The following is a 27511-nucleotide window of genomic DNA, read 5'->3' as shown; positions in this document are numbered from 1 at the left end:
TTAACTTAAGGGGCAATTGTATTTTTTATGATCTCTTTTCATAAGTTGAAATTAAATTAATTTTTTTTTAACTTTGTAAGTTTTTGATCTTTATATACTTTTAAATTTTTTGGTTTGAATCTTGTCAATTATTAACTAATAAGTATAATGTAAACCGCTTTATTTTATGGAAGTGGGTTAAGCTCACTCTATTTTAAACCTACCCTATAGATTTTGAGTCTTACCTCATAATTAACCCTCCCTCTCAAGAATTTACCAAAAATTATGCCTATAAGGACAGAGGTATGGGATGTCTGAAGACATGGAAAAGAAAAGTACACTGAATATTTTCGTTGAAGATAAGTTTTATTATATCCACTAAACAAATCATTTTTTTTTTTTTTTAAGCAAAGTTAAATATATAATTTCTTTTTTTAATTACATAAACATTGAAAGTATCCATAGGTATATATTTCTACCTAAATACACACATACATATAAATCTATATATATATATATATATAATATATTGTAAACTCATCATTTATATTTTCATATCCATCTCATAAAAATTAACAATTTTTTTTTCATAGCACGAAATAAAAATAGCGTAGAGGAACCAAACGCCGGATAGTAGAATAATATAAATAGAATTTATTTTTATATATATATTATTTAAAAATAAATATAGCAAAATTGTATTTAAATGTACACTTTAAAGCCTTAGAGGTAACTAAAAATTGTGTGATTTCTATATGAAAAATTTCTTTTCCGGCAATTTTAATAAATTAAGTTATTTTAAAAATTATATTTATATATAGACCAATAGGTATATTATATATATAAATTAATTAATTAATTAAAATTCTTAAAAATTCTAAAATTGCTCTAAATATATTTTATTCATTAATATTTATCGACCAGGCATATTGTTATTTTAATTTATAACAAAAATAATACTTTAATATGAACAACGTGTCAATTAAATATTAGCTTAAAAGATTTGTTTATAAATAAAATAGATATGAAACGGGTGTAAATAGGCGTTAAAAAAAATAAATAAATAAAAATACAGTAAATAAATAAAACATCTCTAGGATCTAAAATAAATTAAAAAAAAAAACTAAACATTCATGTAGGTATAGTTTTGGTTAATATTGGTATACACATAGAATAGATAGATATATATATATAAAATAATAATAATAAAATGTTGGTGAGAAGTGAAAAAAAAAACCTAACATTGTCGGGAGCTGCCTCTTTCCGAGTACATACATATATATATATATATATTATTTTTTTTAATTTCAAAGCGAGTATAAGGAATAAAATATAATATATATATATATAAGTATAATTTTTATTAAAATAGCTGTCGTCGATGATGATAATACAATAAAGGCAGGTTAGGTTAAAAGTAAACACACGCGAACGTTGTTGAAACGTAAATATAATTAAAATAAGATAAGAGACTCGCGCGGGGCGTGAGGAAAAGACAAAATTTTAATACGACGCGAGTCGTCGGAAGCGATGTGTGCGTTTGTGTGTGTGTGTGTGAAATGAGTGCGTTTTCAGGATTCGGGTTGTGAAATAAAAAAATACGATCTCGCATACGACACCGATTTGGATTAGGGGGTTGGGGGGGGGGGGTAGTTTATAAGGATCTTATATGGTCCGCCTATGACGGCGATCTATCTCGGTTGTCCCCGATCATTCACACCTTCTTCAGCGTGAAGAAGCTGCGGCGCTTGGGCTCGTCGCGTTTGTCACCGACTGCGGGAAGCGTCTGCGAACGGGACTGCGTGCCGGCTGCGTCCTGTTCGCACACGTTCTTCAGCGTGCTCACCCACTGACGCATTTCGGCATCGTTGCGCGCCTGGAACAGGAACTCGGCCCCGCTGGCCAGTTTGACGCGCAACACGAACTTCTTCTTGGTATAGTCGGTGGCCACGTCGGCAGTGCCACCGTGCAGGTCGATTGGCGCCTCGCCTTTGAAGTACGTCTCCGGTGACGTCTTGGCTGCTTTGGCGTCCTTGTAGAACGCCAAGGTGGTACCCTGTACGCACACGAACACCTTGTCCCAAGACCTACGGAAGAAATCATAGGAATACGATTAATATCATAATCTTATTAAAAATTAAATAAATAAAAATTACCATGCTAACAAACTAGTATTATTTCAGTAGTGTTTTGTGGGATGAAAGAGGATGATTATCATATATTTCAAGAGAATTGCGAGTTCTTCATACTACTTAATAAAACAATGAGCCAGAGTAAATTAATTCTTTTCACGGATATTGTGTTAAATATGTCAGTCTCGTGGTTCTCAAACCCCGAGGAGCCCTAGGGATAACTAACGGTTAGTCTATTTATACTTCACTAAATTATTAAATGAAATGATATGAAGTGAAAAAGAAAAAGAAAAAAACCATTAAAATTTCACTGTTTTGAGCGTCGTGATGTACTCGTTAACACGGGCAAAGGTTAAGGTAAATCACACTTATCGACTATCGTGAATCACAACTTAAAGTGATATAAATTTAATTGATTCATTAATCCAATTAAATTTTTTTTTCTTCAATAAGAAATTAATAAGATAATAAAAAAAAAAGAAACAAGTTAATAATGATAATATTTCTGGGGTAATTTTCACTATCCACAATATGTATGTTAAAAAATGTTTAATGTTCCATTGCACAAAAAAAAAAAAAAAATACAAACAATAGTATGGATCACTTACCTGTTGGATGCTTTTTTCGTGGTAGATTCCCATTCATGTTTCCTGTTGAGTATTCCTTCTAGAATTTCACCATCAGCTTCGGTGGCTGATTGATCTGTAACAACGATCAATGAGACACTATTAAAACAAACATAATGGATGGACACATTACACTACGCATCCCCTTGTCTGCGTATGAATCTCCCCACCCCATACATGCTAGTTATTGTAAATAATTGTATAGCTCATGACCATGCACAAGACTTACACTCAAGCAAGTATACATATGACGGATATCTCCGCATCATGTTTAAGATTACAATACCTGAAGTTGGCTCAACGGTGGCCTCGTCGTCACTAGCTGACACAGCGGACAACGGGCTCTTTTGCGGTGATTTTTTCCACCGGAAACTGCGGAACGGTGACTTTGAGCGCGACCTGTCCTTGTTGCGATCTTTGACTAATTGACTTCGCGAAGCTACGTTTTCAAAATACACACACAAACAAAAATACTTTTACAAAACAAGCAAACTAAAAATTAATAGTCATCGCACATCGTATCATGTCAGAGCATGATAAAGCAAGTCACATGCTAATGATTAAATGTTCGAAAAAATATAAGTATAATTTAATTTAAAGCAGGCTTGAGATAGCTGAAATACTTACTTGAGGGCAACGTAGATGCGGATCTAGCGACCCCTGCAGGCGCGGCAGGACTGGTAACGCTCTTCCTACTCGATGCAGAGCTGTCATGCACTACAAATGTTAATAACAAACACTTTCAATTCAACTTCATGCCAAAAAAAAAAAATAGTAATAAGTTATTGCTATAACTATTACAAATCGAATTATTGTAGCGAGTCATGCGATATTATAGCGCTGTTCTATATAATATACACGGTATATTTTAATAAAGTTAAGTAAAATGCATGCAAAACAGTTATAATAGAATAAAATAAATATATTCTAAAAATATTATATTTTTTTAAATTAAATGAACTGACCTGCGGTCGGTTTTTCGATTGGCGATGTCAGTGCGAGGTTAGTGGGTGGAGGTTTACGTATTGACGCTAATGTTAGATTTAGAGAACGCAAGCGTGCAAATAACAGAAAAAACAATATGTTCATATTATACATGTGTCAATATTGTTTTTCGAATTGCATGTTCCCTTCCTATCTAATGTTTCAATTTAAATCACACAAGAACATCTTTTCTACACAGAGTTCAGATATTTATAATTTAATAACTTATATTATTTAAATATCTCTATATACGCTTATGTATTTAAACATTTTCACAGTAAATCATATAGATGCAAATATATTATATTGTGTTTATTTACATCACATTATCATTTGTTTGATCACATCTCCAAGGCATTGAATGACTAGATATTTATACAAATAATAATAATATGTTACAACATTAACAACTCTCAGTGCATATTTAATTTGCATATTATATTATAATATTTGTTTTTTTTTTTACAATATTTTACACTTTTATCTTTTAATTAATTTTCATTTACCAAAAAAAATATATATATATATATAATATGTATATCATTTAATGGTACTTAGATATTAAAATCAGTAATAAAATTTTATAATTCATAAATCTTAAATTTCATTGGACTTTATGAATTTAATAGTATATAGTTCTATTACATTGATTTTATAATATAAAATTAATGTCTATACTATGGCTTTAAAATAATAATAATAATAATAATAATAATAATTGTAATTTAGAAAGTAATGTTTTAGTTTGACTAAGCACCACCAAGCATTTTCACCATTTATTTTACACCTGTTATTTTGCATGCATTATTATTATATTATTATATTTAAAAACTAAAACCACAAAAGCTATCTTACCAGGACGACCTTCGCCATCTTTAGCTTGTTTTCCATCAGCTTCAGATGCTTCTTCAGCTCTGTAAAATGTAAGCAAAATGTAGATTTTTTTAATGAAAAAATATATTTCTAGTAAAAATTGTACAAATAATTTTTAACATACGCAGCTTTTTCAGCTGCTTCAGCTTCTGCTTGAGCTGCTTGTTTAGCTAACTCTTCCTGGCGTTTTCGTTCTTCTTCTTCTTTTCTACGTTGGATTTCTTTCAATTCAAACTAAATGAACCATAACATTTAAAATATTATTAAAAAAATTATTTATTTATTTATTATTATTTATTCATACGGTCGTCAAACGTTCTAAAGCACAGAATCTCTCTTCTTGTGCAATAGCTGACTTTTCAAATGCTTCATGTTTTTTTATCAAATTTTCCACTTGATCAATAGTCATCTATAACAAAAATACCATGGATAAAAGTTTTTATTGAAAAAGTAATGAAAATTAACTTACTCCTAATTCCAGACTCATGATGTATGGTTCTTGGGCCAATAACCATGCTTCAGCTACTGCAGCATCTCTGGCAAATTGATATACTTCCAAAACTTTAAAAAAAAATTTAATATAACAGTGATATATAACATTATAATAGTACCAAAAACTAACTTAGTTGAAGATTTTCCCATCGTTCTTCCCATCTATTCAATAGTGAATTTCTCTGGGTATTCAATAACATTAATTTATCTTTTATCTAAAATAATCAAACAGTTTATTAATGGGTATTGATGTATTTATTCGAATAAATTAAATAATTTACTTCATTAGAAGCATAATGGTTTCTTGAAAGCAATTCTTTTCCTAAAGAAATGCAAGCTGTGAAATTATCTTCTCGGGTGTCAATTTCTGCTTTTAAACTCTGGTGATTGTTCATCAATAGTTCTACTCCACTTACATCCCTAAAAATGTTTTGATAACAATTACAATACATTACAATAAATTCTAGAAGTAAAGAACAAATTACCTAGGTTTTTCTGATGTATTCATTTGTCTAACAACGTCGTCCATCCATAAGGTTAATGTTCTGACCATATTGAAGAACTTGTGTAAATCACCAGTGTCGGCTAATTTTTGTTTACGCAGTTCACATTCTGATTGTAAAGCAGCCCAAGCATTCACAACTTCTGCTTCTCGTCCAGTAATTTCTTTGGCTTTGTCTCCAGCATATGATGTTTGTAACCGAGCAGAATCCTCGCTGATAGTTTGAACCTGAGTGCTAAGTGTGTGTAAATCTTGTAAGAAACTCTGATGTTTACGTTGTAATGTGTGGACAGAACCAGCATCACGACCAAGATCTTCAGACATTTCATGACTTTTCTCTGCAATACGACTAACCATGTCCTTGCAATCATGGAAGAATTTGTGTAGTTCTCGTGAAGCAACCAACATCTAAGGAAATAATACATATAAAGTACTTACCAAGTATAAGAAAAAAAATATTATTATTAGTATACTTGTGTTCTTGTTTCAATTAGTTCTAGTAAATCTTGCCATTGTTCATTTAGACTGTCCTTCCATTCAGCAATAGTGGCAGAGTCACTGTGACCAATATTGATAAGTTGATCAGCAATACCATTAACTGTTGCCACACGTTCACTACCTGTTGCTTCAGTATCATGAGCAAATTCCTTAAATCTCTCCCACAACAACTGTAAAAAGATTTTAAAAATATGATACAAGTGACACACATAAAAAAGTATGGAAAATTAATAATTTACAGTGACATGGTCATAATCTTGACCAAGTTCGTGCGAACCAGCAACAATCTCACGTTCAGCAATCCATTGTTCTAAATCATCAACTTCACGGTGCAACATGAATAATTTCAAAGCTTCATCTAATTTAGCTCTACGTTCTCCAGCTAAATCCTTTAGTCCAGCATATAATTTATCTACTTGAGATTGTTTTACAGCTATTTGGTCACTTTCAGGATGCATTTCACTAGTAAGTTGACGAGCAGTTTCACCTAATTGTCTGATTGTATCGGCATAATTATCAACAGCTAATTCTAAGGATTCATGTTTCTTTTTTAAGTTTTGCGCTGAAATCTGATCTTTTCCACGATCTTCGACCATCATGTATAATTCTTGTTCGCCCATCCAACTTTCTGCTTCGCTGGCGTCGAAGAAGTACTGTGAATATATTTAAACACAAATTTTATATTTTAATATTTAGATATTGTTCAGGTTCAAATGATTCAAAAATTAATTTTAATACGATTATCTGACATACTTGTTGGGCCTTTTCAGATTGAAGTAACATTTTTCTACGATGCTCAACAGCTTGTTGAAGTTGTTGCCAGCGTTGAGTTAAATCATGTATGAGATCTGTGAATTGTGAAGCATCTTCATGTCCTTCATCAATTAACTTTTGACCATTGCTACAGACGAGATTAATGCGGTGCTCGTGATTATCAATTTCATTACCCAAAGACTAAAATATAAATAAAGTATAAAGATTAAATTAAATTAAATAAATAATAAATAATACAAATACAAATAGTATCCAAGAAATCGATTTTCTTACTTGATTTTTCTTTTGTAACATGTTGACATTGAACAAACTATTTCCATATTCAGTTGATGTAGCCATTGGAGTCTTTTCAGCAATCCACAATTTTTCATCTTCAACATCTCGTCTAAATTGGAATGCTTCTTTCTTTTTCTCCAGCTGTCTTTGTCTTACTTTCAATGGTTCCTTAAGTTGTTCAAATCTTTCTTCCACTTTGGTCTTCTTCGGAATAATTGTTTCAACTTTTTCAGGGACAGTCTTTTTCAAGTATTCAGCTTGTGTTTCTAATTCAACAACTTGTTTAGCTTTTACAGCCATTTGGGTTTCAATCATCTGTTGTTTCTGCATAAGTATATTGACAGAAGCCAAGTCAGTTCCGGTATCAGCAGCTTCAATCTGTTTTTCTAGGTCATCCATCCATGAATCAATATCTTCACAAGTCTGGTGTATAAGAACTTCTCTATTAGTATCAAACAAACGTTCACCTTTTTCTTTTGTGGTCTTTTCAAGATCTTCAAACTGACCTAACATTTCAGAAATCTTTGGTTGAATTATTTGGGCTAATTCAGGTTTCTCTTTCATTAATTCCTCTCCGGATTGCTGTACTCTATCTAATCTATCTTTATTGGATGCAATTTCTGCTTCAAATGCTTGATGACGAGTCCATTTACTGTGTACTGTCTTAGCACTTCTGTAAGTTTCATCCTGAGCAGTGAACTTCTTTTCTTGAATCCATTGTTGTAGTTCATCAGAATCTTGGAGAAATTGGTGAAGTTGTAATTGATCTTTAAGTTGATCCATAAGTTCTTGGGCTTTATCACGGTTAGCATCCCGTCGTTCAAGTATGGACGCTGCTTTCTTTTTAATTTTATCAGCTTCGAAATGATCTTCGTCCACAAGTTTATTAGCAAATTGAGTGACAGCATTAATTTTGTCTTCATTAGCTTCCATTGTGGTCATGAAAGCTTCGTTACGTTTAATCAAGTTTTCAGCATGTTCAAGATTAGACTAGAAAAAAAAATTAAAACATTAAAAATATTTTTTAATCATATAAGAAAATTTTTAACTTACTGGAACTTCATCTTTAGATAGAGCATGTTCTTGTTGAGAAAGTAATACTTCAGCTTGTCGAGCATCACGATTAAACATTTGCAGATTAAGGGACTTAGAAAGAAGTTGTTGTCTATTCTCCCACATCTTGTGCAATTCTTGCCATCCATCACGCAAAGCCTTGAGCCTTTCTCGTAAGAACATATACTGAGGATCATCTTGTGTTCCTGGTTCCTAAATAAGAAATTATACATCAAATACTCAATAAATTTGATAACTCAACAGTTGTACTTACAGCTGTAACTTTTTCTCCATATTCCATCATTTGAGTATAATCAGCAGTGTAATTATCAATTTCTTCACGGATTGCTTGATGTTGGGAGAGAAGTTTTTCAGCATCTGATAATGAGGAGGGAATATCTTCTGAAGCAACATCAGTTTGAGTTTTAGTCAACCAGGCTTGGAAGTGGTCTAAATCACGTAGGAAACGATGAAGGTCACCAGCTTCTTCTAGTTTAGAATCTCGTTCTTTCAACTTAGAAATTATAACAAAATATAAATTATTTTTAATTAAAATAAGAAGTTTATTTTCTTACCATTTGTGTTAATTCTTCCCAATCTTTTTGAATTGTTTCTATTCTTTCTCGAATTACAGCAGCTTCTTCTGGATGTTCTTTTTCATTCATTTGTGCTTCAGATTCTAATGAGTCTAATTTGGCTTGAATGGCAGCTAAGTCTCTTTCCATGCCAGATAAACGACGCTGTGATAAATAATGTAAATAATAATGATAAAATACAAAACTAATGAATGTGTTTTCTTTCTTACGGTACTAAAAGCATAAATTAATTTACCTGCAATGTCATTATACCAGTAAGATCCATTTCAAGACTATCTGTTGATTGTAATATTCTCTTTTTGTCTTCAATCCATGAAATAGTTTCTCTACATTCAATATGGAAAGTCTGTACACCATGAGCAGAATTAAGTTGGTCACGTTTTGCTTCAGCCTTATCTCGTAAATCAGCCCACTCATGATTCAACTAAAAACAAATACATTTGAATTTATTTCTCAATAAAAACTTTACAAATTTTATTGCTTACATTATTTTGTCTGTTTACGATCTCATCAGAGTTAGGATGTTCAACATGAAGTAATTGACGTGCTAATTGGTTTACAACTGCAACTCGTGATGCGTTTGAATTCATTTCTTTATCAAAACCATCGTAACGATGTTTCATTATTTCAACGTCTTCTATGTCCTTTCCTGGGCTCATGGTTTCCAACATACGGTTCTTAAGTTGGAAAAAATATTTTAGATATAAACTTATGAATCAAGAATTTATTTTTATTTTCTTATTACCTTTTCTCCAATCCATTGTTGTACAGCATCAGCTTCACTGAAAAGCTTGTACAAAGAAAGAGCATCCAAAAGTCTCTGGTGTCGAAGTTTAGCTAATTCAACCAATTCTTTATAGCGTTTGTCAATCGATGACATACGCTCATTTACTTCTGGTCCACTTGTTGGTGCACCTGGTTCAGCACTTAATTGATTGGCTTGAGAACGTAATGCTTCAACAGTTTGTGAGTAGGATTTTAGTTCTTCACTAACCTATGAATAGTAAGAATAATAATGTAAAAGAAGATTGATAACAAATATACAATAAATAATAAATACCTCTTTGTGTTTCTTTAACAATGATTGAACATTAGCTTCATCCCGGCCAACATCTTCAGAAGATACTAGTCTCAAAGTATCTAACATCCAAATGTCGACATCATCAGCATCAGCAAACCACTAGTTTAAAATTACATACAATTTAATTATTGGTAGCAAAAATATTGTAGAAAGCTCTTAAATTAATTCTTAATAATTTAGGTAAAATAATATTTATAATAATTAATTATTGTTCATAACTTCATTAATCATAATTATAGTTTAGAACTTATTACACGTATTCACACAAATGTGTTAATAGTTAATATTGTTAAAAATAATTTAATTTGTTATACAAACAATTTAAATAAAGTATATAATAATATGCAGTAAAACTTTGTATTTAATTTTAAAAGTTCTAAAAATAAATGTATATCTAAATCTATATACTTTAAAAACCATCATAGAAAAACATATAAACCTAAGATGTCCCAAATCAATCATAATTTGCTGATTTTAAAAGTAAATAAATATTTTAAGAAAGGAATTTAGTAATTAGTTTAAAACCAAGCCTGCTGATTTGAAATATGCTCTTACTAAATCACCCTATATATACTATATGTAACAATTAAATATCTACCATTAAGGGAAACAATTAAATTACTTGGTGATAATCGACTGCATCTTCCAAACGCTTGCGTCTTTGTTTGGATAAACTGATTAAATGTTCCCACATGGAGTGTGTACTGGATACTCGTTCTTGTATGCGATCGGCACCAAAATGATTACTGTTGATTAAATCTTCTCCAACTTTTACTACTTCAAGTAATTGACTTTCATGACTCTGTATTTCATTTTCAAGTGCCTAATAAATGGTAAATAATAATAATAAGTAATAATTGCTAAAATATTTACAAGGATTTATATTACTTTATGTTTTGAAAGCAACAGATTAATAGTGGTCAAGTCATGACCAATATCTCCAGCAGAAACAATTTGTTCCTTTTCCTTAATCCAATTTTCTTCATCAGCCATATCCCAGTAAAATTGCCATAATTTCCTGCTTTCTTCAAGACGAGCACGTCTTTCAACAGCTAATTTCACCAATTCACTATATGCATCCTCAAGTTCCTGAACTCTTTCAATAATGACAGCAGGATCACAGGGTCTATAACCTTCTGTATTTTCTTCATCCAAGAAACGTTGTGAGTGTTGTACAACACTTTTCACTCTTTCTCCTAAAACATTAATGTCAGCTTCTACGAGGCTATGCTTTTGAAGAAGATCTTCAACTCCCATCAAGTGTTTGCCATAATCATCAGACAAAAGTCTCATTTTCAATTCCTCCATAGAATCCAATATATATAGCATTTCTTGGAAATTTTGCTGCAATTGTAATGACAATTCTAGACGGTGACGACGGGCTTTCAAGAGTTCAAGAAGATAGTTCCATAAACGAAGAACATTGTCTTTTCTAAAAAAAAAAATTATTAAGTAATCAATTGTTTAAAAATGTTATCCAAATTAAAATTTACCTTGCATTTATACGGACAATATCATGATAGTCCTCTGTTTCTAATTCTTGTGCAACTGTTACAACTGCTTCTACTCGTTCTTCATATGCAAATATATCTGTTTCGATAGCTTCGTGTTTTTTTGCTGCTGCTTCTACAGCTGCCAAATCCAAACCAAAATTATCCTGCAAGTACCAATTAATTTTTATATTTTTAAAGATTAAATTCTATGTAAGATGCAAATTAATTTAAAAACTAACCTGAGAAACTAGCCGTTGATTTTCACTCAACCAAGTCTCTCGCATGCTTGCTTTTCTGTTGAATCTTTGAGCTAGCTGTTCAAGTTTTTCTTGTCTAATGATTTCTTCTCTCAATGCTAACTCTCTTTCATGTTCTGCTTTTTCTAATTGTTCCCAAGCCTTATTGATATCTGAAATCATTTTACCTTCTTTGGGAGTGTATGGTTTTTGATTATTAGCTCTCATTTTAGACTGCAATGTGAAAAGCAAAACTTCTAAATTTCCTTTCTCAACAAATTTTGGAGGCTTCTCAACAGTCCTATAGTTGTTAAACTGTTGTAATTGCTGTTGAACACCATTCAAAGAATTCAAAAATTTTCTCTCTGCTAATGACTCTTTAGTCTGTTTGATCCATTGTAATAAGTCACTAGTTAAACGTTCATATTCTTGGGCTGTACGTTCATTTTCCATAGCTATTCCAACAACACGCCCAATTCTCTTTCCTTGAACTGTTTCTTGTTTCATTTTACTGAAGTAATGATAGTATGTCACAACATATGTAATAATTGATTTTTCATCTGGTTGTTCAACAAATACATCTTCGGCATCTAATAATTTTACAATTCCCAATTTGTCTTCGGCAGTGTTAAATGCATTATTCAAGTTGTACATGGCATTAGTTTTGCTAAGTTTTTCGAATTGTACAAGGTCAGGACGATGTTTGTGAATGATTGCATTAAATGCAAGACCATCTCGCCAGGAAGTAGTGAAGTTGCGAACATTGACATTGTGATAGCCAGCTGTTTTCATTTGGCACCACAAAAGTAAAGCATCCTTTGCAGATTTTGTCTCTTTATTATCAGTTTCTTCAATGGTAATGTCTTGAATCTAAAATTAAATTAAAACCATATTTTCCAAATAAATATTACATTATGAAAAAAATTATATTGTTTATTAGAATTATATTATTAAATAAAATAGTAAAAATTGTAGTTAGTACATACTTGGAATCTAAGAATAATCGTCCATATAAGGCCCAACGAAAGCCTTGGATTTCCATCAACAATGTCATGGGATCCCATGTTTTCTAAATGGACTCTCTGATCTTTCAGAAATTGCAAAGCTTTGTCTACATTTTCTAAGCAATGTATTCTCATTTTTCCCTTGGTAGGTTTTGGCTATACACAAATAACCATGTTAAAAATCGAATTACAAAAATGTTTGAATAAACTTTAAGTAAAGCTATTACCAATCGTTCTCCAGAAAGAACTTCCAATAGTTTTATTAACATTTTGCCATCTCTCAGGTCTATGTATAAATCGCCGATTCGAGAATGTACCCGAACCAAGTGCGAATTTACCCATTTTTGAAACGTCTTTTTCTGAACGCTTTCTCTTTCATCTGAAAAACAAAGAGTCAACTATGTATAATGCAGAACCCCTGTGTTGGGTAAGGACAACATGAGTAATAATCTAGAGTTGAGGCGTGATTGCGCGTACACCGAAGGGTTACTCACTACTCTCTAAGACCCCATTTAATAACGCATGTTTATACACGGAGAAATAACTGTCCTTTTCGTTTTTATTTTCTTATTGTTGTCGGAACAATAAAATAAACAAAACTTACCGGCCAAAGCTTTAATCCTGGATCTTTCAAATAGTCTGGAAGAAGAGTTTCCACCGTCATATTCATAATCTTCTACAATACCAGTTCCATCTTGCTGTATGGCCGGATCCCACCGGACCACAGAGATATCTGTCGTCATGACAGCCAGACACCTCAATATAGTTTGTTATATCTGTAACATGAAAAATGTAAACTATTTATAATATTGCATATTAAAAGCCTATACGAAGCAATAAATTATAAATATATATGCTATGATCATAAGTCAACTCTTAACACGCATAGTCACCAATTAATTATTTGAACCAACTTAACTATTTAACGTTTTTGAAAATATTTGATAACATTTTAATTGTTATTTAATAATTTTATATCGTTTTAGTATTTTTTAAGTTTCAGTTTTATTTTTTAATGACATATTTTCAATTTCATACTCTGTAGCACATTTATTTTGTTGTCGTATTTCGATTTTTGGTACATACCTAATTGTCGAATGTTAAACATGTAGTTAATCAGTTAAAACTTTTAATATTAATAACAATAAGTAAATAACTAATATTACATACATCAATGGTACTTAATATGTAAAAAATATATTATGACATAATTCAATAGAAGGATAATTAATTATTTGATTATATCATTTAAAAACAATTTTGTAATAGGAAATAATGTTATAATCTTTTGTCTCGAAGGCAATCACGCATTTCTATTAGCGGATATCCTATATAATGATGGTCTACACATAAATTTAAGACTGCGTGTCTACGTAACGAGCATACTATAATAGTATAGATAGGAACTTTAAGGTTACACAGATTCAGAGGAAGAAATCGCTAGTACCTATTAAGAATTTTGTTTTATTTTTATTTTATTTTTACATTATAAAATTATACAATCTGTAAACTAATGATTTACAATAAGAACGACTGATTTAAGAAATTGTATAGAATGTATTAAGAATTAAACATTTTTTTAAAGTAATCAATAAAATCATTTCATTTTTTTGTTTTTAAATAACAATTTTGTCCTCTCATTTATATTGTATGTACGATATACTAATACAATTATGATTGTCTCACTCGTAATGTTATGGAACCCGACTAAAATCGAGTAATACCACGTGTGTAGGTATAAACAATATCGTACATAGGAATCGGTCAAAAAAAATTCATGGTAGGAGTAGTATATAACATTATGAGAGCAGTTACAAGGCAATGCATGAACAAAAATAGAATTCGGTAACCGCTTTTCAAAGCTGTTGAGAATATTTTTAAAATTGAAACACTTATTTCACACGGGATACGCTGCTAAGCGGATGCGCAGTGTATGTACCGCTAAGGAAGGGGCAAACGATTTATTTTTTACAACTTATAATAATTTTAATTAAAATAAATACTATTATGTTGAAGTCACACTATATAAATACATTAAGCTGAATCTTGAAAATACAACTGGAAATATTTTTTTTTTATCTAATAAAAATAGGTACTATTTAAAATCATGATTTAGTAGCGGTTAAAAACAAATTTATTGATTTTATACTTTAAAGAATAATACAAAAATAGTATAATATTATTTATATATTTTTTAATGTTTTTAAATAAAGTTAAATTATTATTGATAAAATAATTTAGTAACCATGAGTTATAACTTTACTATAGTTTAAGTCGGTGGTAAAAACTTTAATTAAATATAGTTGAAAACAATCAAATCTAACATTTTTTTTTAAATATCATATGATATGATAATATAGTACCAACAGAATATTTTAATGATTAAATACCTATAAGATACAAAGAAAAATTCGGTGTCAATTTATTCTCACGGGAAAACTTAACGTCATAGAATTAAAAAACACAAAATGTTGTATATTATTGTTCAAACATTTTCTAAATAAATATTTAAAAAAATGGTCCGAGATAAACATGCAACGTAGGCGTTCTATCCACCAGCTGCGGTTAAATTGGAATAGATTAATTTTAAAACAGTCATAATAACACAATGGGTCCTATGCCCTTCCAGTATACAATTTACACATTATATTATGAACATTGCTAGTTTTAAATCGGTACAGTTTGCGTGCTACTAGTCATCAGTCACTGACATAGCAGTGCGTTTGGCCGGTGTACAGTTAATAATAATAATGATAAAATTGTCGTATTTTAATTTGCTCTCTCTCGAAATGGACGTCACTGGGAAAATAATACATAACAAGAACAGCGAAACGTTTCCTTTGGAGGTATTGGTTGCGTCTATGATACTTATACAGAGCAATTGGCCCAGATTTTTTTATAATACCATCATTTTCTTTTCCTTTTCCTCGCTCATTCGTCATCGTTCGAATAGAATCCAATAAAAAATACGTTCGAAATTCTCAATCCGCAAATTTCACACAAAGGTATAATAAGCGAAGATAAAAACAGCTTGATCTTTAACGTGAAAAAAACTAAATAAAGTTATACCGTAAGCACTTAAGAAGTGTTCAGCTAGGAAAATATAGGTATATTATTATATTTAATATGATAGCACAATAAAGTTTGGAGTCATTATTATTATAATGTCATACATGCAATAATGCAAATGCAAGTAAATTCTTTTTGCATAGATATTTTGAACGATTATTATATAGACGTCATTGTTTAGAAATCAGTTATGTGTGTAAATTGATCGAACGAATAGTAAAATATGTACTTAGTACGTCTGGCGTATTGTTTATTGTTAATTATATACTACCGAACTACCGTAGTCCCATCAATGTTTTAAAACTTATATAGTTAGTAACATTCGTAAATATCATTATAAACCACATGCTGTCAATGTGATTATCGTTATTACGCTATTACGGTCCGAATGTATACAATTTTATAATAATATGTTCAATAACAATGTACAATTTGACATTGATAAATATAATGTATATACATATTATATAATGTACCTGTATATAAAATAAAATTGTGTAAACCGTTGTTCAATCGGAAATGTACGAAGTCCAATACTAGTGAATGAGCCGAAAGTGTACTATGTATATGGAAAAAAATAATACAATAATAAGTTGTTACGCTATACGCAAGCGTTAAAAAAAAATTAAATATGTATATAAACCGTTTACCGGCACTTTTTTAATAGGGTTATAACAATATTGTAATATTCATTACATAAAATACACCATACAAGTTTGTGTTTCGTTCCACGTATAAGTCATAAGTCGCCGCCGACGCATCAGGCATCAGAGAGAATAATAATTCGGCCGTATGCGTCCGTGTTCATAAGCGGGTCAAACAACGTAATTTAAATTTATTTATCCAGGGCAAGACCCAATGGTGGTCTGTCAAGGAAAACGCCGTTCTTCATTTGGGCGCCACACCCAAATAACGCGCAGACGTAAAACAATCCATTTAATGCATACAATTACAATATATATTATATTTTTGGTTTTTATATATAACTAATATACGAACTTATTCACGCTGCCTTCTAAGAAAATAGTTTTAAGTTTTAAATTAAAAAAACCAACATAGAAAACTGAAACTAAAAGTTTAATGCATTACAAATATTAATAATCGGCTATAGTATACAGGGTGTAATAGAAAGATATGACAGATTTATATAAGATTTACATGTAAATCTGTCATATCTTTCTGTTACACCCTGTATATTCGTTTCACGTAGCAAAATATACACCCATAAATCATGATAATGTGAGTAGTACAAAAAATCACTGTAATGTTTAGGTTTTATTACAGATTAGAGCAAGTAAAGGGGAAAATTCGGTTGTCCTAGGTTATTTGCCGCGTGTGGCATGTAAAAATTCCGGAGCGAGTAGATAGTAAAAACATACAATAATAATGAAAACTAAACAATACGTGTGTAAGAATGTATTTAATCGTGACCTCTATAATTATAGAAGTGTAATGTGTTGATAATGTCACAAGGAATAAAAAAAATAACCAAATCCTCGATACTAAATCGTCTTGGGAGTTGGGATAAAATATGCTTGTTATAACTTATTTACCTAAATTTAATAGCCTTAAGTTTAGATGACCAATTGTCAGGAAACTTTATAAATAAAAAATAAAAAAAAAAAACCTAAATTTAAAAAATTAAGTGTTAATTATCTGTATTGTATGATAAACTACCCATCGTTGAGTGCAGTAATTGTACCGTACTTGGCGATGAATATTAAGCTTGTTATCTGTTGGGTTTTAATTTCCTCCTACATTATTCTAATAAAAAATGCAATTTTCATTAATAAAACATCAGTAAAGTGTCACCATAAACATAATGTAGCATATTATTATATAAAAATATCATACTGAAAAGATTCAGACTACTTTTTCCTTTCTAAACAAACAAAACAAAATTACGCATGTCTAATTATTGTGGTGTAGTCACCATCACCACCTTCTAGGTCCTTTTTTCAACCGACTATCACGATCCATGCATGTACAGCGTCAGTAACGGAACCGGCAGAACAATGCAACGCAAACGCAGGTCGTTCAACTAAAACACACTGTATACACGAGTACGCTCGCACTACAGTGACCGGCAGAGGTGACCCTCCTCTCACTTTTCTCTATAACACGCGTTATGCACACCGTGGTGGTTGTCATCGGATATTAATATAATAATATCATCGTTATAACACAAATCATAATGATGATAATAATAATAATAGTAATAGTTGTATTATATCTGCATTCACTATTTTCTACAATGCAAACCATAATAATAAAATATACACATATCAAATCGGCCTCTAAGTTCAACCACCGTGACACATTTTTTGTTATTTTTTTTTGGTTTTGATTTTTAACGCCACGGAACGCGCACCAAACAAAAGCGGTGGTTTTTCGTTTCCGTTTTGGAAACCACTGGCCTCGGAGAGACGGCGGCGTTACTTATCGATTTTATACACGCACAGAATTCCGTGCAAGAGGTTAATGGCGGCCCAACTCTGTAGCGGTACGACGTATACATTATACATAATATACGGTGGCGGCAACGATTTGTATATATCCTAAAAATGAGCACCGGCGTTTCTAATATGCGGGGGCACGGAGTTTATTACAATAATATTTCACCGAAAAATCCGACAACGCTGAGTCCTGACGAATACAAAAAAATTAAAGCGACTTTATGCGGGGAAGAATGCACTGAGAATAACATTAGGATCAACTTCCACCATGTTTGGCAAAGCGACAACTCCATCCAACTCGGTTATAAACCAACTATAGGATTACTCGTCTACATTTATCACACGAACTAGTATTTACTATTTAAAACATTTTTGCCAAACCTTTCAACAATTCCTCTTATTTTTAAAAAGGGCATATTATATAAAATTAACTGATTCATTGGTATAAAATATAATAAGTACCTAATAAATTAATAATTAAAAAATATATGTTATGCACATACAGTATGAACAATACATACAACTCCGCATACAACGCAAGGTTTAAAAAATAAAAATAAACTCTATCACTTAAACTGGGACTTAAACAGTATGGTATTGCAAAAGGTTTAATAGTTACCAGACACTAGAATTGTACAATCATTACAGCTAAATGAATATTTTATTAGTTGAACGGCTTCGTATTGAGTAGACAAGAACCTAGTAAAGAAGTAAAAGTCGAAACCGGTTGCATCAAGTTATAACGGAAGACGACTATAACTATGCTAAGAGCAGTTCAGCGAAACTCATTTTAACCGGTAATCTATCAATGGATACAGTTTAATTCACAAATAATTCCTACATTATTATTTAAATTATTAATACCCAGCTGATTACCTATATTTAAAATATTATCGTTGAAACATAATATATAAAATACTGAAACTTGGGAAAGGCCAAAGATATAAAAAGTGATAACCTAATTGGAGGAGACTCGGCGTAATGGCCATAGTATGATCATTGAAAAAAATAGAAAACATTTGGTTTGATTTTCTTATTATTATAGTGAATCATATCATATTTATTTTATGATTTTACTTTAAACTTCCTTATATCAATTACTTATTATATGAACCATTGATTCTTCGAACCCAGTTTAGGTGTGAATTAGTACTAACTACTGATATATTTTACATAGTATAATAATAATAATGTAATCGTTGTAAACAAATTTAGAACCACTTTTATAACTTAATTTACTTCAATTATTTACAATCCAAAGGAATATTTTAGGTATTCCTAGCTATGTATTCATGCGAACGTTTCTATATTGTTCGAAAATGTTAAAATACTCTGATATTTATCAGTTCCATTAATACAAAAGAGGATACATCAAACTTTTTTCTAAGTGCTGTTCGCAATCAATAAAAACAACTTTTCTTTAAGCAGATAATGTACCTATATCAGAATGCCACACGATGCAGTATTATTAAAGTCAAAAACTACCAGAAAAATTAATTTAATTAAGACGTTTTGTTACTGACTTATGTCGAATAAGTAACGTTAAAATTAAATAGTATCTCGAAGATACAATGACCATTTGCAACAAAAGGAATTCAACTTGAATCTCGACCAACTTAATCAGTTGTAGAAATATTAATATTTTTTGTTTATTCTAATGCTAATACACCTTTAGGTATTGTAAATTTTATAAATATAAAATTGTATAGTACGAAAATATTCATAACATATTCAAGTATGTAATAATTTCATAAATATAATATGCTTTAGATGAAACATACTATACAAAATATTTAAAACATATTATATACCTAGAACAATCAATTTTTGGAACAAGAAAAATTATTAAATAAAAGAATGTAGATATCTGTATTATAAATATTCGTATTTAAATGTTTTAAGTACCTAATTATTGTAAGAGATACGAGTAAATAAGATGTAACCTGTTTGACCTCTTATGTAAATGAAATATAGATACAAATCCAGATTTTTTTAATATAATGAGAAAGGTTAACTTAGGTTACAATTTTACAAGTTGTTAAGTGTAAACACGATTAACTAGATTCTTTAAAAAATATTAGATATATACCTTATACATATATCATAAAAGATAAGTAAAAGTCAACAAATCATAATACAAGAATACTAATAATTCTTATTTTTTTAAATAAAACATATTAAGTAATAAATAATAATAATAATAATTTTAAATTGTGATATATAGTATAATTTTTTTTAAAGCGTTATTAGTTTATTACTTATAAATTATAGGCGATTATAGGCCTATTTTTTTTTTTATTTTTTTTTTTTAAATGAGCCTCAACAACAAAGGTTATTGGCCTTTAATATTAATATTTTTTTTAACAAGAAATATATACAAAACAAAGGTATGAACAAAAAAAGGATTGAGATATATCTAGGTTAAACAATTTGATATAGTTTAGTTTGTTTTAAATAACTGATTAATTTTTCAATTTAGCTTGGCTGGGGACTTAGAGCTTCATAGGCCTATTTTATTAATAATTGAACATTAAACTTTCAGCCTATAGGTAAATGTTATTTGAAATATATCGTACATGAATGTACTGAACCTAAAATTATTGTTATTTTATTATGAATTCGACAGACTCAAAATGATTAAAACATCTTCTCGGTAATTTACCACGACATACACGGCATTTTTTTTTTTATGGTAGGCACAAATCAATAGGTACATAACAATCAAAATAAGTATTTAAAATACATTTTTTTTAGTTTAAATATTTTCTCTCAAATGATGGATAAGGTTGCAGTTGAATATATTTTGAAAACATTTTTAGTAGGGAATAAATACGTTCTTAAGTTAACTTTATAGTAATACAGCTATAAATAATACAAAGCTGAACTTCAGAAAATATCATGGCAGAAAAAAATTTATTTGGGTAAATGGGATAAATGAGTTCGATCATAATCGCAAAGTTATGGGCGTTCCAATTTATTATCGAACTGTGGAGTTGACATACAATTGGTGTCTAGACAATTTTAAGTATTATGCAGAAAAGCTAGGTATATTAGAGCTATATATTATAAGTTATAAACTTATAAGCTATTAATTATTATAATATATAGTTTGTAATAACACGAAGGAATAATGGCAGAAGTCCTAAAGTTAGGTTCGAAAGACATTAATAAAAATTATAAAATTAATACCTCTATATTTATATTTATCGAGGGAATTCAATGTATTTTAGAGCATTGTATAGTGTAACTATATGTACCTATATTTTGTTCGTAAATTAGGACAAATAATTAGGTTATATAGATAATAAATTGTAGCGATGTAGTATGAATAGTATGATAATGATGAGGTTTTGACATTTATACCCAAATCCAAATACCTGTCACTATAATAAAACAGTACATTAGATAGATGTAGAATGAATTATAAATATACAATTTAATACCTAGGTACCTAATGATTAAGTTTGAATCAATCAAGTCTTAAAAAACAGTAAATTATAATTACGAGAAATAATCATATATTATTATTTTTGATAATTGTATAGGCAAGTATTATCTATATTAAATAATTAGCTACCTAATGATGTTCGTACCTCTAAAGTTTAACTGAACAAGTCGATTTTTGTGATGCCAGAACACTTATTACTTCCAACAAAAACAAAGCTTGTCAGGAATTTTATGATACGCAGAAACAACATTCTGTTTTGAAAATAGTTATAAAATAATAAAATCATTGAACATTCAAATTAGATACAATATCGGAAAATATTTTATGTTTTTTTTATTAATACCTTATAATTTAGTAGGTATACATATTACCTAATTTATTTTATTTTATTGTCGAGATTATAATAGGCACAACTATAAGTATAAACGTTAGTAAGTACTCGAGTAAAATAAGATTCAATTTAGAAAAACAATTAAATACGAGATTAAATATAATTCACCTGTAACATTTATGGTCAAATATGTTCAGCAGGCAATGGTTAATAAGGGTTATTATATCAAATTACCCACCTATGTACCAAATATATCAAAATAATCAATAATTATTAAATTTAAAATAAAATGATCTAAAAAAATTAAAGTTTTTATTTATTTGGATAGGAACATATTTATTGGATAATTTACAAATGTCTAATATGTACTAATTTAAGTATTTTATTTTAAACGAAATTGAGGAAGTATTAGGTAAGTGTAAGATAGTTCATTTAAATGATTAAAAATTAGATCACAGACAGGATTCGATATGTTCAGTCGAAATCAGATGGTCGACAGATTGCAGACACAGTGGCCTAAAAATGATGAATAGGATTTAAATCGAGTTAAACACACAATTATAAGCTACAATGACGTGATATCGGCTGTAGTCGAGTGTAATGGTTCGAGACACTAGCAAACCTTCACCCCTAGCGTTGTATCGTCGTTGCATTGATTGATATCGGGTTGGTTTTATAGCCTTTGTGGCGCCTATACGATTATGATGAGGCATTGTTTATGAACAGTAAACAAAATGTATTATACACCTACTTGATATTTTTAAAAATAAGTACCTTAATAGGGTTTGTTTTAAATGTTAAAACGTTATAAATTGGTAAACGTTAGTTGTAATAACATCAAAATATGAGCAATGTTCTGTTTATCAATCGAGCATTGAAGTACATATAAAATTGAATGATTTTTAATAAAAATTAATAAATAGTTGATGATACTAATAAACTAACAGCAGGTTATGTTATTTGTATCATCATAAAAATACCACGACATTGATTAAAAATATCGTTTAATTAGTGTTTTTCATTAAATTATTAGTAATTTGAGTTTAAAAAATAAAATATAAAATATCAACTGTCCAGAAATGGAGAATATCCAGATTTGAATAATTACGATTTGCGACATAATAAAAAAAAAATATTAATAATGTTAGTTTAAAGATTAATATTTACAAAAAAATCTCCAACAAGGTCTAAAATCAAAAATATGTGTTAATTAACTTATTCACTTACTAATAAGAAAATAAGACCATTAGGTGAACACTTACATTTAAAACCTACAAGTACTTTGTAATTAAATATCTAGAATCAGCTTAGATAAATCAAAACTAATAGGTAAGTGATTGTTCTTAATGTTTTTTTAAATATTTAAACATTAAATACCTATCGATTAATAAAACAAACAGATATTATTGCTCCATAAAATTAAAATTTAAGTGGCATGTAAGGTAATTTTGATCTGCACAGTACAATAAATGGGTGGCTTAGACATGTATTTTTAAATTTGAATTGTGTAGGTATTTATCGAGGTATTTATGTTATTGGATTATCATATGATAGCGATGGCTATATATCAGCTAATCACCAGAAACTCGTAAAAAACATTAAATTAATAGAAAAGTCGAGTGGGCGCAACATATGAACGGTTATACTTGAGATGTGTAACTTATATTTATCGTTATCATTTATTTACAATAAAAGAATGAATTAATGACATAATTTTAAATTGGTATTTACAAGGCTTTACCTGGTTACCTGTCAGTTCTTTTTTATCTTGTCAATTCTTTGGCCTAAATTACTAGGTAATAATACAAGTTTTTAGCTTTCTGTTAAAATTTCAAAAAGGTTCCTTAAGGAAAGTTAACTTTGGCTCTTGGCCAGAATGTGGTTTGTCAACACTACTACTGTGTAAAAATGCCATATGTAACTTAACTCAGAAAAATGTCAAAGCTTCATAAATATATATATAGGTATTCAATTAATCATAAATTATTATTGATAAATAATATACTTTTTTAAATCAATGGTATAAAATTACTGTACGGTAAAAAATAAAATACCAAGAGAATATTTAATATTTCAACACGTAGGTTTATGTTTTTGGCGTGCTATAGTATCGAGGAAGTATTCAGTAGGCGGAGGCGGAATCTCGTCAAGATGACTACATTAACCAATGATCCACCAGTAACGTATGATGTCATGATCGCGAATAATATTATTCGAAACATTTACAATGATTTTTTAAAGTAAGAAAAAATACTTCTAAGCAGATACCTACCTATATTTTAAAATGAATATTCGTAAATCAAAAACTTTCAATTTTTTACCTTAGTGTTTACAATTTTAGTTTCTCAGTTAAAAATCGAATGAGCCCGTGAGTAACAAAATAACTCGATCGGACCTCAGTTGAAATAATTCTATTCTAAGTACATTCGCCGAGTGAGGCCCTTTTAAATAATTTGAAATATGATATGTTCCATTGTTACGTAAGCACCCAGTTTTAAAGTAAGCTTTTCATATTTTTATACCCATGCTTTAATTAAAGTATTAAGTAGGTAAGACCTCGAAAAAACGTTTGGTGGAAAATTCTCTTCAAAAATGTATGTTGATTACTTTAAAAATCTGTCGTACATGTATTACCTATGTATCTGTCTGTCTGATTGATATTATATAGCTACTTACAATACAAAAATATTTATAAACGTTTTTACTTCTTTTTAAACATTTATTATTTCTTTATAAGCATTTTTGAACAATAGTTTATATATAGGTACTATATACTAGGTAGATCCATTGTTTGTTAGTGAAAATAAATTCAATAAGTAACATACCTATTCTGTTATTATAATCACTAAATATGTATATCACTCATTATTTATTACAAAAGGTATAAATTCGTGTTTAAGCAACTGATAATTTGATGAATGATTACTAAATATTAATTATTTATTTTATGTTATTTTAATAAATATGAAATTTTGTAACTTCAAGGCTTCAAAATTTCTAACAATTTTAATTTATCACTATTTGTTTTCATATTTTCAAAAATGCAATTTTGTCAATTCTAAGTTAACACATTGCTATGCTTAAACATTATTTAGGTATAATTTTAAATCAAAAATACACAATGATTGATTGCGGAGGATTTGGCATTACATAGTTTTTATAACTTGGCAGAAAGTTGTGATTTCCGCTTATAATATTATATCTAAATACGACTCTCATTTGAATATTATCATCGTTATTAATAATTTAAAACAATTAGGTACCTATACATTTATTATTTATATCCGGACGTACGTAACAATAGTTTTTGTTAATTAGACATTTATTTGGTACCTAATATTTTGTAGTGACATGTAGAAAATGAATTATCACTTTTAAAAAACTCGAACACCTAAAAGTATTCTTGAGTCCAGATCAATTTAATTTAAACACATTATAACATTTACGATTAAATATTTAATGAATGATCGCAAATAAGATGAATTGTTTTTATGAATGAGATGGTGAGAACGGTTGTTCTTTTTAGCTTATACATTCATTAACATATTATTTTATTTACATACATTTTACCATGATAATATTTTATGATCGTGTATGATAACTAGTAAACATCTCGAAAAAGCTCTTCCTGTTATTTAACCTTACAAAACTTGAGAGAGAACAATTAATAGTGTCGGTAACACATACAATTTATTGCAAGCGGAAACGCCTGTTTTATTACCTACTTAATAAACGTTAAACAAACGAAACTCATTCATGGAGGGAACACATGAACAGACATCGGAACACTCTGTAGGACGATTTAAATTGAACGTGAAGAACCGGCCCCAAGACGATTGACGCCCATTGCGGGATACGACTTTCGCGAAACCATCAAACGCGCATTGTGAAACACAATCCTAAAATAGTATTGACATACGATTTTCGTTCAGATGTTATTGTGGGTCCTAATAAAACTTTTAATTTATACAAATGAAAAGTTTTCCAAACCAAACTCATATTCAGTGGCCTTGAGTTTTACGAAAAGATGTAACCGTTATCATACATCCTCTTTGGTTTCGCGATAACAATGAACGACTTTAGTTCTGGTCGGCTGTGGCTTGACGTGTACAGTACCTATATAGTATATTATGTACATAAATATCTCACAAGTACTTTCAACGTACCTAAAACAAATCAATCGTTTCGAGTACAAGAGCTTTTCGATGGCTGTATTCAAAACGATAAAAGTGAAAACAAGTTATGTTTAGACGAAGGTAACAAGAACGGTCAGCGACGAAAATATGACCGATCCATGCGCTAGTGAGCCCACCCTCTTCACCGAACTTTTGCGAACGGAAATGTTGCCGTTCCCCCTTGCATGGCGGGCGGAAAACGATTTACACTTTACAGTGTGCAAATCCAATTGTATCGAGTCGACGCGGCGACGGTGACGATGACGGGTGGTAGATACAACCCAACAATTGTTGTCGATGTCACCGATCTGATATTAATATATCATAATATAACATATTATTATTAAACGCTAAAATTTCGTAGTAAATCGTTATATTGGTCAAGGCTACCGTCGCGGCGGTGAGTTCGCCAATAATTATAACCGCCTAACGGCGAGTGAGTGTGCACGAATATCTCACATTAGATAACATTCGGAGTAAATGACCACCAAATGGTCATAATGAAAACTTAAATACATAAAATTCATAATAATTAAGTTCGCTTACCTGGTGCCGAACCGCGGACGATCAAATATTATTCCGTGTTTGGGGTGGTGTATAATATTGTATATTTATAAAGAACGCACACACAAATACTATCGCGCCAAATAGTAATATTACAATATTTCCGGGCGTTGCCGTTCGCCTAATTTATGATTATCGGAGCATCATCACAAGTGTAAAAAAAAAATTAAAAAAACAACACAACACAGCACACACACAATAATCCTGTCCGTAGCGTCCGCAGCCGGCCGACAAACTCAACTAATGGAGGGCGTCGGGCAGCAGCGGTGGGGCGTGCGCGCAGACTCGCGATCGCCGTCACGAACCGTCAACGCGTCAGTGTCGCCAACCCGTTACCCAGATTGTGCCAGATAAAACCGTGCTGTCCCAGCCGAAAAAAAAAATAATAAAACGGTATAATCAATTATGTATTTAATGTATAATATTATATCACATAATATCACTATATAATAAAAATTAATATTTCATCATTAATAATTGTTCTATTCTGTGGTATTACCATTTTAATTAATATCTACAACAATCGAATATCGTTGTTTTTGTAATAAATGTTAATTATTGTTTTCATTGCTAGCAATCAATCATATATTCATATACAGTGTCTCGTTTCTCCAATGGCGTTGTCTGTGCCCTGACAAACGTGACACCAGAACTTTAAATCCAAGAGGGCCAATCTGGCCAATCTGGGACTATAAAAATGTATACTATAGGTACTTAAAAAACTAATATACATAAAACCATAAGAAAAGCGAAAAGATGAATTTAGTGATTAATTTTTTTGTATAATTCTATAAGAAACTTAGACTATATACACTTACACTATTGTTCTGCTTCCTCTGAAAAATGGACAATTCTTCTAAAGCTCCATA

The 27511-nt window shown here is 30.1% G+C and overlaps 1 protein-coding gene across 4 annotated transcripts; it reads right to left on the bottom strand.

Moving 5' to 3' along the window:
• Positions 1-862: 862 nt before the first annotated feature.
• Positions 863-26884, bottom strand: beta-Spec (spectrin beta chain). Of its 4 annotated transcripts, XM_015522919.2 has the most exons (30): positions 26625-26884; positions 13204-13375; positions 12827-12978; positions 12582-12755; positions 11599-12465; positions 11360-11523; positions 10755-11298; positions 10489-10689; positions 9846-9965; positions 9531-9779; positions 9271-9462; positions 9021-9209; positions 8765-8929; positions 8464-8703; positions 8190-8402; positions 7134-8126; positions 6840-7040; positions 6326-6739; positions 6062-6256; positions 5572-5996; positions 5368-5506; positions 5217-5301; positions 5064-5155; positions 4899-5003; positions 4719-4828; positions 4577-4635; positions 3365-3454; positions 3024-3176; positions 2720-2813; positions 863-2066 (listed from the first exon to the last, which is right to left on the bottom strand). In XM_015522919.2, the coding sequence occupies exons 2-30, from the start codon at positions 13340-13342 to the stop codon at positions 1694-1696; spliced, it is 7137 nt and encodes a 2378-aa protein (XP_015378405.2). In that variant the 5' UTR covers positions 13343-13375; positions 26625-26884; the 3' UTR covers positions 863-1693. The 4 variants fall into 4 exon arrangements, with proteins under 4 accessions (XP_015378405.2, XP_015378418.2, XP_015378412.2 ...); XM_015522932.2 differs by lacking the exons at positions 3024-3176; positions 3365-3454 and adding an exon at positions 3703-3768; XM_015522926.2 differs by lacking the exon at positions 3365-3454.
• Between the last annotated feature and the right edge of the window lie 627 nt (positions 26885-27511).

This window comes from Diuraphis noxia, unplaced genomic scaffold (assembly GCF_037042655.1).
Source record: "Diuraphis noxia isolate RWA-SAM2 unplaced genomic scaffold, SU_Dnox_SAM2 contig0002, whole genome shotgun sequence".
Classification (NCBI taxonomy): domain Eukaryota; kingdom Metazoa; phylum Arthropoda; class Insecta; order Hemiptera; family Aphididae; genus Diuraphis; species Diuraphis noxia.
Note: the sequence above shows the minus strand (reverse complement) of the source record. Positions and strands in the feature narration are given on the sequence as shown.

Coding starts and splice junctions, on each gene's coding strand:
- beta-Spec (XM_015522919.2), bottom strand. CDS start 13,342: ATGACGACAGATATCTCTGTGGTCCGGTGGGATCCGGCCATACAGCAA. Junction 8,403..8,463: donor ATGGAGAAAAAGTTACAGCT/GTAAGTACAACT, acceptor TTTCTTATTTAG/GAACCAGGAACACAAGATGA. Junction 2,814..3,023: donor CACCGTTGAGCCAACTTCAG/GTATTGTAATCT, acceptor TCGTTGTTACAG/ATCAATCAGCCACCGAAGCT.